The sequence below is a fragment of the Hoplias malabaricus genome, chromosome 16 (assembly GCF_029633855.1).
Source record: "Hoplias malabaricus isolate fHopMal1 chromosome 16, fHopMal1.hap1, whole genome shotgun sequence".
Taxonomy (NCBI): domain Eukaryota; kingdom Metazoa; phylum Chordata; class Actinopteri; order Characiformes; family Erythrinidae; genus Hoplias; species Hoplias malabaricus.
The window spans coordinates 2,474,262-2,489,076 of NC_089815.1; the positions used below are offsets into that span (position 1 = coordinate 2,474,262).

Here is a 14,815-nt window from a genome sequence, read left to right on the forward strand (position 1 = left end):
TGTCCGTGTCCATGTGTGTGTGTCCGTGTCCGTGTGTGTGTCCGTGTCCGTGTGTGTGTCTGTCCAAGTGTGTCTGTGTCTGTGTGTGTGTGTACATGTGTGTGTGTACGTGTCCGTGTATCCCTATGTGTGTGTCTGTGTCCGTGTGCGTGTGTATGTCTGTGTGTGAGTGTGTGTATGTCTGTGTGTGAGTGTGTGTCCGTGTCCATGTGTGTGTGTCCGTGTGTGTGTCTGTCCAAGTGTGTCTGTGTCTGTGTGTGTGTGTACATGTGTGTGTGTACGTGTCCGTGTATCCCCATGTGTGTGTCTGTGTCCGTGTGCGTGTGTCTGTGACCGTCTGTGTGTGTGTGTGTGTGTACCCCCGTGTGTGTCCTCGTGTATGTATGTCTGTGTCCGTGTGTGTGTCCTCATGTGTGTGTCCGTGTGTGTACCCCCGTGTGTGTGTGTATCTGTGTGTACCCCCGTGTGTGTGTGTGTGTGTGTGTGTGTGTTTACAGCTGTAACACAGTGGTGATAAATTACAGCAGACAGTAAAAACTCAAAACGCCCAAAAGTCAAAGGGAGCAGAGAGCCGTCTCCATTCCTCAGTGAAAGAGCTCACACCGAGAGATTGATCCCGTAACCACGGACACCACCTATCACTCTGAACACCTGATCAATAACCCAATCTCTCCAGCACTCACACTGCTCTGAGCTAAAAACACAGAGGTATGAGAGCCTTTTGGCCAGTTTATTAGAAACACCTCCCCCCCTCAGAGAGTCAGAGACGACCCCTCACCCCTGAGACTCTTTTACCACAAGCATCAACTATCAGTGTTTATCCAAAGGTTATTCCAGATTTACAGTATTCTCTAGAAAAGTCTGCTCTGTTGCCACTGATTGAGTCGGTTTATGCTCCACGGAGCGGGTCCCCCACCACAACAAGGCCCAGAAACATCAGTGCAGCTCTTACCTGTTGCAGTCGACGTGGAGCAGCAGGTGCGAGGCGCTGATGGTCAGAGCGAGTCTGTGCCACTGTCCGTCCGCGAGTCTGTACGGGAACGTCTCCGTGCGAGGCTTGCCTCCGTGGCGGTAATGATAACGGATCTCCTCTCGAAGACCACTGCTCTCCAGCTCAAAGTAACTGTGAGACACGAGACACAACGAGACCCAGCAGGTGTTAAAGCACAAATACATCACAAAAAGAGCTCAGCGTTTCATTATTGTGGATCAAGAGACGAAGGAGACCGAGGTGAGCGCAGAGAGGAAGAGGAGTTTATTCAGATGAAGAGCAAAGACAAAGCAAAGGACTGCAGGCTTTAACTTTAAATGTAGACTGTATTTTTACGAGCTTCAGAACTCTGTGACTAACGCAGAAACACCACCGAAGCTGTTAGCGCTAACACACTGTTACAAATCCCACAGGTGCGCCGGAGGAGTTAAACACTGCTGGGGTTTTTTCTGGGTTTGGTTCTGACCCAACATTGACCTTTGTGTCCTGCCTCGGTGTTAGAGCTGATCTCACACTCACTCCATAAGACTGTGTCTGAACAGGGCTCGCCTTCCCTCTGTTTCCTCTGCAGTTTAGAGATGTGTGGTTCTGTCTGATGCAATGAGAGAGAGAGAGAGAGAGAGAGAGAACGTTCCTCCCTCGCTCCACATGAAGCTCCACAACAGCAGAGGGTTTCAAAGCTGAACTGACCGTGTGTCAGAGTTAACAAGACCCTACTGCAGAGACACAGCACTGTATATTTATTTTCTACAATCAGAGAGAGAGAGAGAGAGAGAGAGAAGGCAAGGTTTGGAGAGGGAGAAAAAAACAAATCTACTGAACAAACAGGGAAAACAAACAAGCAACAAGAGATGACGGGAGGGCGAGAGAGAGAGAGAGAGAGGGGAAGGAGAGTGAGTGAGAGAGAAAGAGAGAGAGAGAGAAGGACGAGAATATGAAACAAACCAAATGTGCAAAAATGAGAAGACAACAGTGAGGGAGAATAGACAGAAAGAGAGATGAGAGAGAGAGAGGGAAAAGAGAGAGTGAATGAGAGAGAGAGAGAGAGGGAGAGAGAAAAGAGAGGGAGAGAGAGAGAATGAAAAGAGAGAGTGAGAGTGGGGAAGGAGAGTGAGTGAGTGAGAGAGAGAAGAGAAAGAGTGAGTGAGAGAGGGAGATAGAAAGGAGAGAGAGAGAGTAGAGAGAGTGAGTAAGAGAGAAGAGAGAGAAAAGAGAGAGAGAAGAGAGAGAGGGGAAGGAGAGTGAGTGAGTTAGAGTGAGAAGAGAGTGAGTGAGTGAGAGAGAAAGAGAGAGAGAGAAAGAGAAGGACGAGAATATGAAACAAACCAAATGAGCAAAAATGAGAAGACAACAGTGAGGGAGAATGGACAGAAGCAGAGAGAGACTTTTGATCAGCTCGGATGAACACAGTGAGAAAGCTTAGCTCGCTCGCCCAGGGATTTTTTCCTCTCTCTGCGCTGGAAGACGGAGTGCTGCTTTATTTTCCCGACAGCGCCGCCACGTTCCCTCCTCCTCCTCCCAAACAGACTTCATCCATATTAATGTCCACTGAAACACACACCACTGCCCAGAATACAAACTACCCCCCAGCACCTCCCTCCTCTTCACACACACACACACACACACCAAAACTGAGGAAAAGTAAATATAAACCAGTAAAGATGAAGTTTTCCGCTCGGACACTCCTCATTAAAAGTGACAGAGGTGCGTTCGCTGAGGGTCTGACAGAGGCTTTAAAAGGGCTGCGTTCTCCAGCCCCAAAGGAACAGGACTTAGAGCCGCATTAACGCTCATAAACAACGTGCTCCGGTCTTAAACACAACCTCAGAGAATCCCTGACCACAGCAGAGCGGTTTATTCATCGCCGTGAACCAGACGCAGCCTTGGAGTCGCATCCGAGAGGAAGAGCATTCAGAGCAATCTACAGCTCTCCGTCAGAAGAAACTCAACTACTCCCACTTTTCTCCATTTATTACAATAAAAAAGACACTAAATCACCCCTGTTTCAATCAGCTGAGTTTCTGAGGCCACTGTGTTCTGTGTTTTACTCCTGCGCTCTTTAATAGCTGCAGGTTTAAAGTGATTTGAACCCATTTAAACCCTCAGTAAAAGAACTTCAGTGGAAACGGAGTTGGGCCGAAAGCTCTGCGTCATTAATAGAGTATTGTTCTTTATGCAAATGAGTCTGATGTGATTGATTCTTATTGTAGTCTGAACGGATTCAATCTAACACGGACACATCGCTGACAGACGCACCACAGTCAGTCACGCAGCTGGACACTAGGACCCTGGGAAACTCCTGCACGGTGCTGGGACGCTGTGGAGCAGCTGCACATGAGTGTGAGAGTTGTCTAGAGGGGGTTAAGCCCTCGACATCGGTGCTGAATGCCATCAAATCCTCACAGCCAGTGTCCTCAGATCTAGTCTCCTCGTGTCCAGGGGGGGGCGCCGGACGTGCAGGTGTCCGGTGCAGCGTGGACAGTCCCCCGCTGACCTGGTGAACAGTGCTCTACGTGAAGAGGCCTGTCGCTGTCGTGTTGTTCTTCAGCCTCCCGCAAAGAAAAGAAAGAAAAATACAAAACAACCTTCAAATGTAATGACACCACTAAATGACCCCTGCTCATCCCCTGCAGTTTCCATAGCAACCAGCCCTCCCTCTCCCAGCTCTGGGCTCTGCACTAATACTCAACAATTAGCAACACAGAAATTAGCACCGCAGTTAAAGAGGACTTTACGGGCGAGGGTTAACAGTCACTCACAGAGAGAGAGAGAGAGAGAGGGAGGGAAAAGGGACGGGGGGGATGGGGAGAGGGACGAGGGGACGTTAGTTGGAGCGAATGAAGCTTGTCATGGTTTGGACGTGTAATCAGATCCTTTTATCTCCATTATTCCGAGTCTGACAGCTCATTTCAGTCGAACACACACAGCCACACACAGCTGGACCACGGCGGGAGAGAGCAGCGCCCCCTGTGGACCAAAGGCAGACCAGGTGCTTGTTATTTCCCTGAACTGTAATTTCAGGATCGGTCCCAAACCCAGTGAGCTTTCGACACAGAGAGCAGTGTTACCTCACAGTGTGTGTGTGCTCCCGACACATGGGTTGTCCCAGTTCTTAGACCTTAAATACGCTGCCTACTGAAATACCTTAATATGAATTTAAGGCAGCACCGAATCATTCCTCAGTGCGAAGGCAACACACAACTCCCCTCTATTTCACTCTTCTCCCAGAGAAAAGATAATTAAAGTTGTGATAAAAACATGAAGAAACGTAAACACCAGTTGCGTGCAGTGGGCGGGAACAAGCCGTGACATCATCGCTCTCTAACTACAGCACCTCAGTAACGACTGTTAGAGCGCTGCCAGATTAAACTAAACAGCACGGCCTACTGAGGTCAGCGCTCTGTCACTGTTCCTTCCGTCTGCTTTAAAGGGGATGTGTGTAGATCAGTGCAGTCTTTTAAATATTACACTGTTTTTTCTGCGACAAAGTAACCCCCCGGAGACCAGAAGGAACACCCTCGTTCCGAAACACCACCCACTCACCCCACCCATAACATCCAGAGGAGCCAATCAGACAAGCTCCAGATTTAGAACCCGCCCACTAACTTCTCCCATAACATCCAGAGGAGCCAATCAGACACAAGCTCAAGATTTAGGAACCGCCCACTGACTCCTCCCATAACATCCAGAGGAGCCAATCAAACACAAGCTCCAGATTTAAGAACCGCCCATTCACTCCACCCATAACATCCAGAGGAGCCAATCAGACACAAGCTCCAGATTTAGGAACCGCCCACTCACCCCACCCATAACATCCAGAAGAGCCAATCAGACAAGCTCCAGATTTAGGAACTGCCCACTCACTCCACCCATAACATCCAGAGGAGCCAATCAGACACAAGCTCCAGATTTAGGAACCGCCCACTGACTCCTCCCATAACATCCAGTGGTTTATACGGTACAACCGATACAGATTGATCCACACAAACCCTTCTGTGAGGCAGACTGGGGCTCTAATCCCCGCTCAGGCAGGAACATCACATTACAGAATAAAAGTCCCTTGGTTGAGACGCTAAACTCTCCTTCATCCTGGATCAGAGACGGTGTGGAGTCAGAAACAGAAGCTGTGTTACCTGTGCTCGGCCTCGTGGATGGAGAGCAGGACTCCGGAGGTGGAGGCTTTCTGTTGGATGGAGGCCATGAAGGTGAACTCGTTCTTGCTCTTGAACAGCTCCAGAACTCTGTCTGTAACCCGCGACGGGGCGTGGACGGCTCTCTGGGCATCTGCGGAATAAAACAACAACAGGATAAACACTGGAATCTGAAATAAACAAATTACAAATTCTTTAATGAGAAAATTCCAGTTAAAGAGGAGATCATCCCCTGCTCTGCTTTAAAAAACCCATCCAATTCTGTGGCACTAGGGGGCGCTATTCACAGCCTTGGCATTCATGGGCACCAACTGCTGCCGTCAGAATCTGAGAGTCCACCGAATCGTCACGTAAAGTAAAAAATATTATAGTTTAATTACATTTACGTAATTAATATATTACCATTTGGGACCCCTATGTGAAGACTTTGAAGTGGCACCCTCTAGAGTAAAGAAAACATGTCCTGAAAAAGTGCGGCTATAACAAACACACACACACACTCCACTGATTCACCTTTACATTATAAAACATCTGTTACACTGTCACCTAGTGGTCTGGATGTTTCAGGAATTCTGTACTACACCTGTTGTAAACATGGCCGCCCCCATGTGGGAGACCCACTCTATGGAGCACAAACTGGTTCATTCAGGGACGAGGGAGCAGTCTGACTCAGTGTTCCTCATTTCTCCAGAGCGGCAGAGGAGGGAGTTACGAGTTACGCACCACAAAAACACGAAGCACATTAAGATAAAAAAACAAATAAATAAACAACCTCTGCTGCTGATTAGCTCCACTGAAGCAGCCAAACGTTTCCAAGCTGTTCTCTCTCTCTCTCTGCGAAGCTTTAAAAAAAAAAAAAAAAAAAACATCTTCAGAGAAATTTGGCAACTTCACGCCGGCACAAAACCAGCGACACGAGCGCTTTCCGCTCTGAAATTCAGCTTAAGCCCTGCATCAATCAAACCCCATGCAGCAGCCGCAGAAAGAACAATGACAAAGACTCCACCGCCTTCGGACCGGGGGGAGTTACAGGTGGATTTCCACAGCGTCAGAGAGATTTAAACTTCGCTAAAGTAAGAAACCGTTCGCTGGCGGCGTGTTAAAGAAGAGTAAAGTGACACGAATCTCACACAACAGACTACAACAAAAAGAACAGGTGTCCTATACCTGCACAACACTAACGTTATCACCGTTTAAGCTTTCTTTTTCTTTTTGAACAATTAAAACGGTCAGAAAACACCAGAGAGAAAGAGTCTTTTTAGAGTTAACATTCACTAACATTTACATTCAAACACTGAACGAGTTTCTCAACAAACTCATTATGTCTCACTCACTGTGCACTCCACTCACTCCATAGTTCCTCAGTGGTCAGGACCCCCACAGGACCCTCACAGAGCAGGACACTAGGGATGAGTGTTATCCACCGTTTTCACACTGTCTCAATATATTCACACAGTATACGGTGTCACCGTGGGGCAGGGGGTGCACTGCCAGGCTGCACACGCCTCATGAGTGAAGGGTTTTTGGCGCTGTGCAGTTCATGATAAGAGAGAGAGAGCAGGTTTACAGTTGTAAATAAGTGAAATAAGACAGTTCTACAGTGTTTAGAGGCACAGCTGGCGCTAACAGACACTTGTGGTTTAACACACACCACAGCAGTGTGAACACTCCAGTGAAACTGAGGCTCAAATCACACACATTTAGAGAGAAAGCCTCGAGATAAAGAGTCGATTGAAGGCTCTTTTTTTTGTCTGTTTTCAGCTTCATTCCTCTCTGTTTTAAGCCAAACTCAGCGCTAAACTCTCACTGTGGCTTGTGTTTATCCCCCACCATCCCCTCAGTCAGTGAGCTCCCACAGCGCCCCCTCCCTGCGGCTCTCTTAATTGCACATGAATGAACTCCGGCCTTGTGCTTAAAGACACAGAACAGAAAGTTGACACACCACACACGCTTCGTCATTTCCAAATACAGACGACTTACAGGATTCTTCTAGAGCCGCAGTTATCTGAGGACGAGTGAACCTCGAGTCTGAGTTTCAGCGTCAGATCAAAGAGAAGCTCTGGACTCTGAAGAGGATAAACACTCGACTGGAGCATCCAGAAATCCCCCCCCACACACACACACACCATTCACTCAGAGCTTCATTTCAAACAGAGCACTGATGTCAACGATTTCAGCGCGAGTGTCAGGGCAGAGTCCGATCTGTGTGATCCGAGGTGTGTATCCATGCTTCTTAATTTTCACAGTAAAGACACGTAGGAAACCCACGCAGATACAGTGAGAACATGCAACACTCCTCACTCCTGAACCCCACGCCATGCACCACCTTTACTCACCATTTCTAGGAACGTTTACATCTCTTTAAAAGTGATACTGTAAAACAAACCCTCATTTGGTGCATGTTAACATTAAAGTGTGAATCACCAACCCACACACTGTGAAACAAGAGAACAGTCAGTTCTCTGTGCGCTGCCTGAGTCAGAAACACGGGATAAAAGGAGTCGTTCCGATTCTGCTCCGCTTCTGACGTCAAGTGCAGAGACTTTAGAATGGCCCTGCCCCCTCGTCTGAGTCTGTCCAATCACAGCGCTGGACCCGTGTTTATGTGAGAGCGCAAAGACGAGGTTAAACTCAGTAAAACAGACAACGAGCGCGGAGAAATAAGAGCACTGAGTGAAAACGGAGAAGAAAGAGAACAGAGTGAAAACGGCTAAAAACCAGAGCTTCTGCTCCTCGCTCCTCACTGCTGTGCGCTCGGGGTCGGGGTGAACAGCGAGCGGCTCATTATCATTTAAAGGAACAGGTGCTGAAAGCGGGCGTTCTGAACAGGGGCTGTTTACACAGGGGGAGAACACTGCTGTGGGGCTCGTGGGGACGAGTGGAGATCTTCCACCAGAATGTTCCCTGGATTCAGAGAGAAATAGCCTCAGTCGTCTAATAAAAGGTAGAGTGCTCTCAGAAGGAGGAACGTTAGAGGCACTGAGAGGATTTGGGACGACGTCTCGGGCTCGAAGATGGGTTTAACCCTGTAGGGGGTCAGTTCAAATTTCACTCGGGTGGGTGACAAACACTCAGCCCTTTGGCTAAAGAGCAGCCTGCGATGGAAGCGTGTAATGATTCTCCGGTCTGAGATGTGAGTCTGCGTAGGATCCGTCTCCTCCCGCTGCTTTGATCCCGGCAGGTTTACTCACAGCGGGATTCCGGGAGGGAACGACGGGATGCTGGAGGTGGGCAGGAAAAACGGCCTCCTGCTTCACTTCAGACACTCACATCAGCCTTAAACTGCAAACCAGAGGCTCGGAGACACACAGATCAGAGCTGAAGAGAGGGGGAGAAGACAGGGGCCGCACCCTGCGCTCGCACACACACACACACACACACACACCATCACCACTGCACTGACAGCTCACTGGCTCTGCAGGGCCTCTGTGTCCAGTGTGGGATCCTCTGTCCACAGGTGTGTGTGTGTGTGAGACAGGGGGAGTGTGTGTTGCTCTGTTCAGGGTGTGTTCTTGCCTTGTGCCTGTGGTACACTGTGGCCCCGATCACAATGAAGTGGTTACAGAAGGTGAATAAATGAATGAATGACAGTATGCTGCAGGCTCCGGTGGTGTTTTTAAATGAACGTGTTCCTGAGCGCTGTTCCGCTGAAGCATTACTCTCAGATACAGCTGAATTTCACGCCGCTCCTCATCAATGTTTCATTAACGCTGCAGCAGCTGAAGGAATATTCCGGTAGAAGCCGGAGAACTAAACGGATCGCATCTGGAATCCTGAATCTGGAAGTGGCTGGAGGTCGGAGTCCTACGATCCGAGAGTGCGCTTCAGAACCGATAACACGGGTTCCAACACAGCTCAGCTCATTAATTAGAGTTGAGTAGGTTTGGAGATAACGGACTCTGCTCTCTGCACCCTCCCGGAGTCTGTGAGTGTGTGTGTGAGAGAGATGAGAAGATCGTGGAGACAGGTCCCACGTATCCGTGCCTGAATGAATATTTTATTGCCTATAGGTTGCTCTGTCCTGGCCCAGGAGACTCGATGGAGATTGTCCTAAAACCTCTGGAGAAACAACAGAATGAGACAAAGACAATATATGAGACACATATGAGACATACGCTTAAGTCTCCTTTGTCTCTCGCTCTGATCTCATTGTATATCAATGTCTAGGAGAAAGTACAGACATATTAAGGATTTTTTTTTTTTATTAACATGGATAAAGAACCACAGTTCCGTTCCTTTTCGTCTCAGTTTGTCTCACTGTGGCTCGTGAAGAGCTGTCGCACTGAGACCCTTAAAACAAAGCCTGTTCAAATGAAGTGTCTCCTTCTCTTCGTTTCAGCGTCTCAGACAGATGCAGCCCAAATTCTGAGAAGATAAACAGCTGCTAAAAATAGACCTGCTGTTTTAAGGAGAACGCTGGAACTGACCTTCAGGTTCTGCTGTTCTTAAAGGAACCGAGTCTCAGTCTCATGTGCTGCTGCTATTTATAGACCGTGTTAGAGCTGCACTCAGCACCTCCCTCAGAGCGAGAGGAAGAACCACTGAGAGCCCTTTTCCACCTCCGTGAGATTGGTTCTGTTTCCATTTAGGAACGTAATCAGAAAACATTCAGTGTGTTTCCATCGACATAAACAGGTTCCTGAACCAGAAAACCAGCTGGAACCAGAGAACAGTGAGATCTTGTGTGTCTGTGGGCGAGTGGAGAGATAAAGAAGCTCCATAAAGAGCTCAGAGGCTGAAATAAAGCGTGATGGAGCAGTGGAGCTGGACGCTCATTTACAGAGTGTTATAGAAATAAATAAAAGGAAATAAAACAGGAACCTGCTCCGTCTCTGTGTGTGTTTCTGGAGCCACTCCACGAGAGTAGACTACTCTCTGTTCTCACTTATTTCTCACTGTTCTCATTCTTCTCTCACTCTTCTCACTGTTCTCATTCTTCTCTCACTTTTTTCTCTCTGTACTCTCTTCTCACTCTGTTCTCATTCTTCTTCTCTCTCTCTCTCTCTCTCTGTTCTCTCTGTTCGCTCATTCTGTTCTCACTGCTCTCTTCCTCTGTTCTCTCTCTCTCTCTCTCTCTCTGTTCTGGATCTCAGCAGACGACTCAGAACTCTGCATCATTTTCACGTGTCTCATATCTCACTGTGATCTGACCGCGCTGTAAACAGTGGATTAACCATGACTCTGTCCTCACTGTCCCTTTATCTCTGGCTCTGGAGCTAAACTCAGACACAGCCCCACAGCGCCCCCCACTGGTGATGTATCAAAGCTGGTGGAAACACTGGGGGATGGTTCACTGGAGAGAACCAAAATGGCTGAGAGAGGAGCCCAGACTCAGGAGAGCTTCCCTCAGAGCGAGAGTGTGTTAATCATGTTTGCATAGTTCCATCTCTTTATCGTGTCCCAGTTTTTTGCTCCTCCCTCAGAATCACTGCTACCTGTCTGTCCTTGGCCACGCTCCGAAATTAGGGCACGTCCTCTGGGTCCTGCTGATAAGCAGAGTCTCTCTCTCTCTCTCTCTCTCTCTGGGAAATGTCTGGCAACCCTGAACACATTTCATCTATTAGAGCTTCTACTGCACAGGATGCTATACACAGATCAGCCAAAACATTACAACACTGTTCCCCTTGTTTCTACCCTCACTAACCTCTGCAGCTCTACAATTAAACTGCAGTCCAGCTGTGGCTCTGCATACTTTATCACCCCCCTTTCACTCAGAACTGGAGATGCACCCAATACATTTGGGGTCAGCTGTGATCCAGAGCTAAGCTTTCAGTGGTTCAAAACCAGTCTAGCAGAGAATCTCAGACACATCCAGGCCACTAGGTGTCAGTATAATGAAGGTAAGTCAGAGCGCTCCTGCAGCAAGGGAATCAGCATCACACAAAACTATTAGATTATATTAGAGAGGTGGGATTATTGTTATAGCGTGTATCATCTGTTGTCCGTGTCTTTCTTCGGCTGGATTAATAGTATTTATCATCATTCATTCATTGTCTGTAGCCCTTATCCAGTACAGGGCGGCAGTGGGTCCGGAGCCTACCCAGAATAACTGGTCGCAAGGCAGGGACACACCCTGGAGGGGGCGCCAGTCCTGCACAGGGCGACACACACTCTCACATTCACTCACACACTCACTCCTACAGATACTTTTGAGTCTCCAATCCACCTACCAACGTGTGTTTTTGGACTGTGGGAGAAAACCGAAGCACCCGGAGGAAACCCACACAGACACAGGGAGAACACACCACACTCCTCACAGACAGTCACCCGGAGGAAACCCACGCAGACACAGAGAGAACACACCACACTCCTCACAGACAGTCACCCGGAGGAAACCCACGCAGACACAGGGAGAACACACCACACTCCTCACAGACAGTCACTCGGCGGAAACCCACGCAGACACAGAGAGAACACACCACACTCCTCACAGACAGTCACCCGGAGGAAACCCACGCAGACACAGGGAGAACACACCACACTCCTCACAGACAGTCACCCGGAGAAAACCCATGCAGACACAGGGAGAACACACCACACACCTCACAGACAGTCACCCGGAGGAAACCCACGCAGACACAGGGTGAACACACCACACTCCTCACATACAGTCACCCGGAGGAAACCCACGCAGACACAGAGAGAACACACCACACTCCTCACAGACAGTCACCCAGAGGAAACCCATGCAGACACAGGGAGAACACACCACACTCCTCACAGACAGTCACTCGGCGGAAACCCACGCAGACACAGAGAGAACACACCACACTCCTCACAGACAGTCACCCGGAGGATACCCACGCAGACACAGGGAGAACACACCACACTCCTCACAGACAGTCACCCGGAGGAAACCCACGCAGACACAGGGAGAACACACCACACTCCTCACAGACAGTCACCCGGAAGAAACCCACGCAGACACAGGGAGAACACACCACACTCCTCACAGACAGTCACCCGGAGGAAACCAACGCAGACACAGGGAGAACACACCACACTCCTCACAGACAGTCACCCGGAGGAAACCCACGCAGACACAGGGAGAACACACCACACTCCTCACAGACAGTCACCCGGAGGAAACCCACGCAGACACAGAGAGAACACACCACACTCCTCACAGACAGTCACCCGGAGGAAACCCACACAGACACAGAGAGAACACATTTATCATCATGGTCATAATAAAGAGATATTGTGATGATTTCATGCATCGCTCAGCCGTAGAGCAGCTTCAAAGATAGATCTGATCTATGTTCAGATTCAGAAACATGACACAGGTCGATATTTCACAGAGAAACGCTGTAGCCTCCAACACCGAGCAAGCGGGAGGTCGAGGAGCCCAGGGTCTGAAAGAAAGGCTACAAACAGATCTGAGGCGAGTGGGAGGAGAGGAGCAGGAGGAAACTAAATCAACAGATGAGCAGATCAGAGACGAGAACCTGTCACAGGACGCCTCGGGCGAGTTCACAGCTTCCACTGATACACTGCACCGACAAAGAGCCTCGGAGCCCAGAGAACGGCAGGGAACGCTGGGACGGTTACATCACTCGGGTAGAAGTGGTGGATATTTACATACATCAGCTGTGACTCGAGAGGAGCTGGAGACATGAAGACAACAAACAGAGCGGCGTTACACCGCAAAACAAAGACCAAGAGAAAGAAATATCAGAAAACATCTCATGTTTTAGAGACAGGACCGTCTTTCTCTGAAGAACCACAGCGCTTCGACTGGTTCACATTAAAGCACCGGGGGCACAGGCTGCAGGGGGCTTTTGGGGAGAGTTCGGGGGAGGTTTCATGAAGCGGCACCTAACCCTAGGGTCCTCAGAAAGGCACATAAACGAAAGTAAGGAGCTTGTGGCTAAAATAGTTCATTATTTTAAGACAATGATTGATGCTAAATAAGGTTTATATACGGTTTCATTAACCACTCCAACGCTGCAGTAATTTAAATCTAATTAAAAATGTTAATTAATCTGCTGTGCTGATTGTAAACAACATTTCAAGGAATATTTAAATTAGTGCTTGGTATTTATTAACATCTCAAACATCCAGAAACCCAAGTAACTAAAGCAGAAAATAAACTGGTTTGTTGATGAGTAAAGTTCTTAATGTTGTCATTATTCAGCCACTGACAGAAGAGGCTCGGCGACCTGTGAGCGTTCAGTCGACAGATGATTTAAATCCGAGCGGCGCTGTGACACAGAACCCAACGCATTTCTGGGTGAAACAGAGGGTGAATATTTGTATTTTGTAGAAAAACTCAAGCTACACCATTTAAGGCGGAACGGAAAATTAAAAAAATAACTAAAATGCAGTAACTGGAAACCGCTCTAATGTGTTTACGAAGCCAAAGTGTCTGTAAATGGGTAAAAAAACAAAGTGTCTGGGTCCGGAGCTAGGCTTTCTCTCTCTCTGCTCACGGCAGAGAAACGCCAACCAGCTCCTCATTAAAAGATACAGTCGCTTCTTACTCACACACACCGCTCCACCTTAAAAGATACAGTCGCTTCTTACTCACACATACCGCTCCACCTTAAAAGATACAGTCGCTTCTTACTCACACATACCGCTCCACCTTAAAAGATAGTCGCTTCTTACTCACACACTGCTCCACCTTAAAAGATACAGTCGCTTCTTACTCACACACACCCTTCCACCTTAAAAGATACAGTCACTTCTTATTCACACACACTGCTCCACCGTAAAAGATACAGTTGCTTCTTACTCACACACACCGCTCCACCTTAAAAGATACAGTCGCTTTTTACTCAGATTCAACGCTCCACCTTAATAAATACGGTCGGAGGAGGACGAGGGGATTCCTGATCAAACACCGTTCAGTGTTTATTCACTACGTCTCTTCATCTCTTCACCACCTCATCTTATTCTTCTCTTATTAAACAGAGCAGGCCTCGGGAGAACTGAGAATCACCTCTCTCTCTCCTGTCTCACTCTCTCCCGTCTCACTCTATACAGTCGGTTTTTACTCTCACACAGTGCTCCACCTTAAAAGATACAGTCAGTTCCTACTCTCACACACTGTTCCACATTAAAAGATACGGTCGCTTCTTACTCACATGCACCGCTCCACCTTAAAAGATACAGTCGCTTCTTACTCACACACACCGCTCCACCTTACAAGATACAGTCACTTCTTACTCAGACACACCGCTCCACCTTACAAGATACAGTCAGTTCCTTCTCTCACACACCGTTCCACATTAAAAGATATGGTCGCTTCTTACTCGCACACATCGCTCCACCTTACAAGATACAGTCAGTTCCTACTCTCACACACCGTTCCACATTAAAAGATACGGTCGCTTCTTACTCACACACACCGCTCCACATCTCCACCGCTTCACCTTAAAAGATAGTTGCTTCTTACTCACACGCACCGCTCCACCTTACAAGATACAGTCGCTTCTTACTCAGACAAACCGCTTCGCCTTAAAAGATACAGTCAGTTCCTACTCTCACACACCGTTCCACATTAAAAGATACGGTCGCTTCTTACTCACACACACCGCTCCACATCTCCACCGTTCCACCTTAAAAGATACGGTCGCTTCTTACTCACACACCGCTCCGCCTTAAAAGATGCAGAGCTTCTGATTGTGAACCACTGAGAGAACTGCATTTCCCCACAATCGTAGATGTT

At 48.3% G+C, this 14,815-nt stretch overlaps 1 protein-coding gene across 1 annotated transcript in view; it reads right to left on the reverse strand.

Moving 5' to 3' along the window:
* The window catches only part of LOC136671610 (protein kinase C-binding protein NELL1-like), a 146,770-nt gene that overhangs the window by 102,585 nt on the left and 29,370 nt on the right, over nt 1-14,815 (reverse strand). The window contains exons 3-4 of the mRNA XM_066647355.1: nt 5,125-5,275; nt 953-1,123 (exon numbers count right to left, since the gene is read on the reverse strand). Coding sequence (XP_066503452.1) covers nt 953-1,123; nt 5,125-5,275 — 322 coding nt within the window. The remainder of the gene's footprint in view (nt 1-952; nt 1,124-5,124; nt 5,276-14,815) is intronic.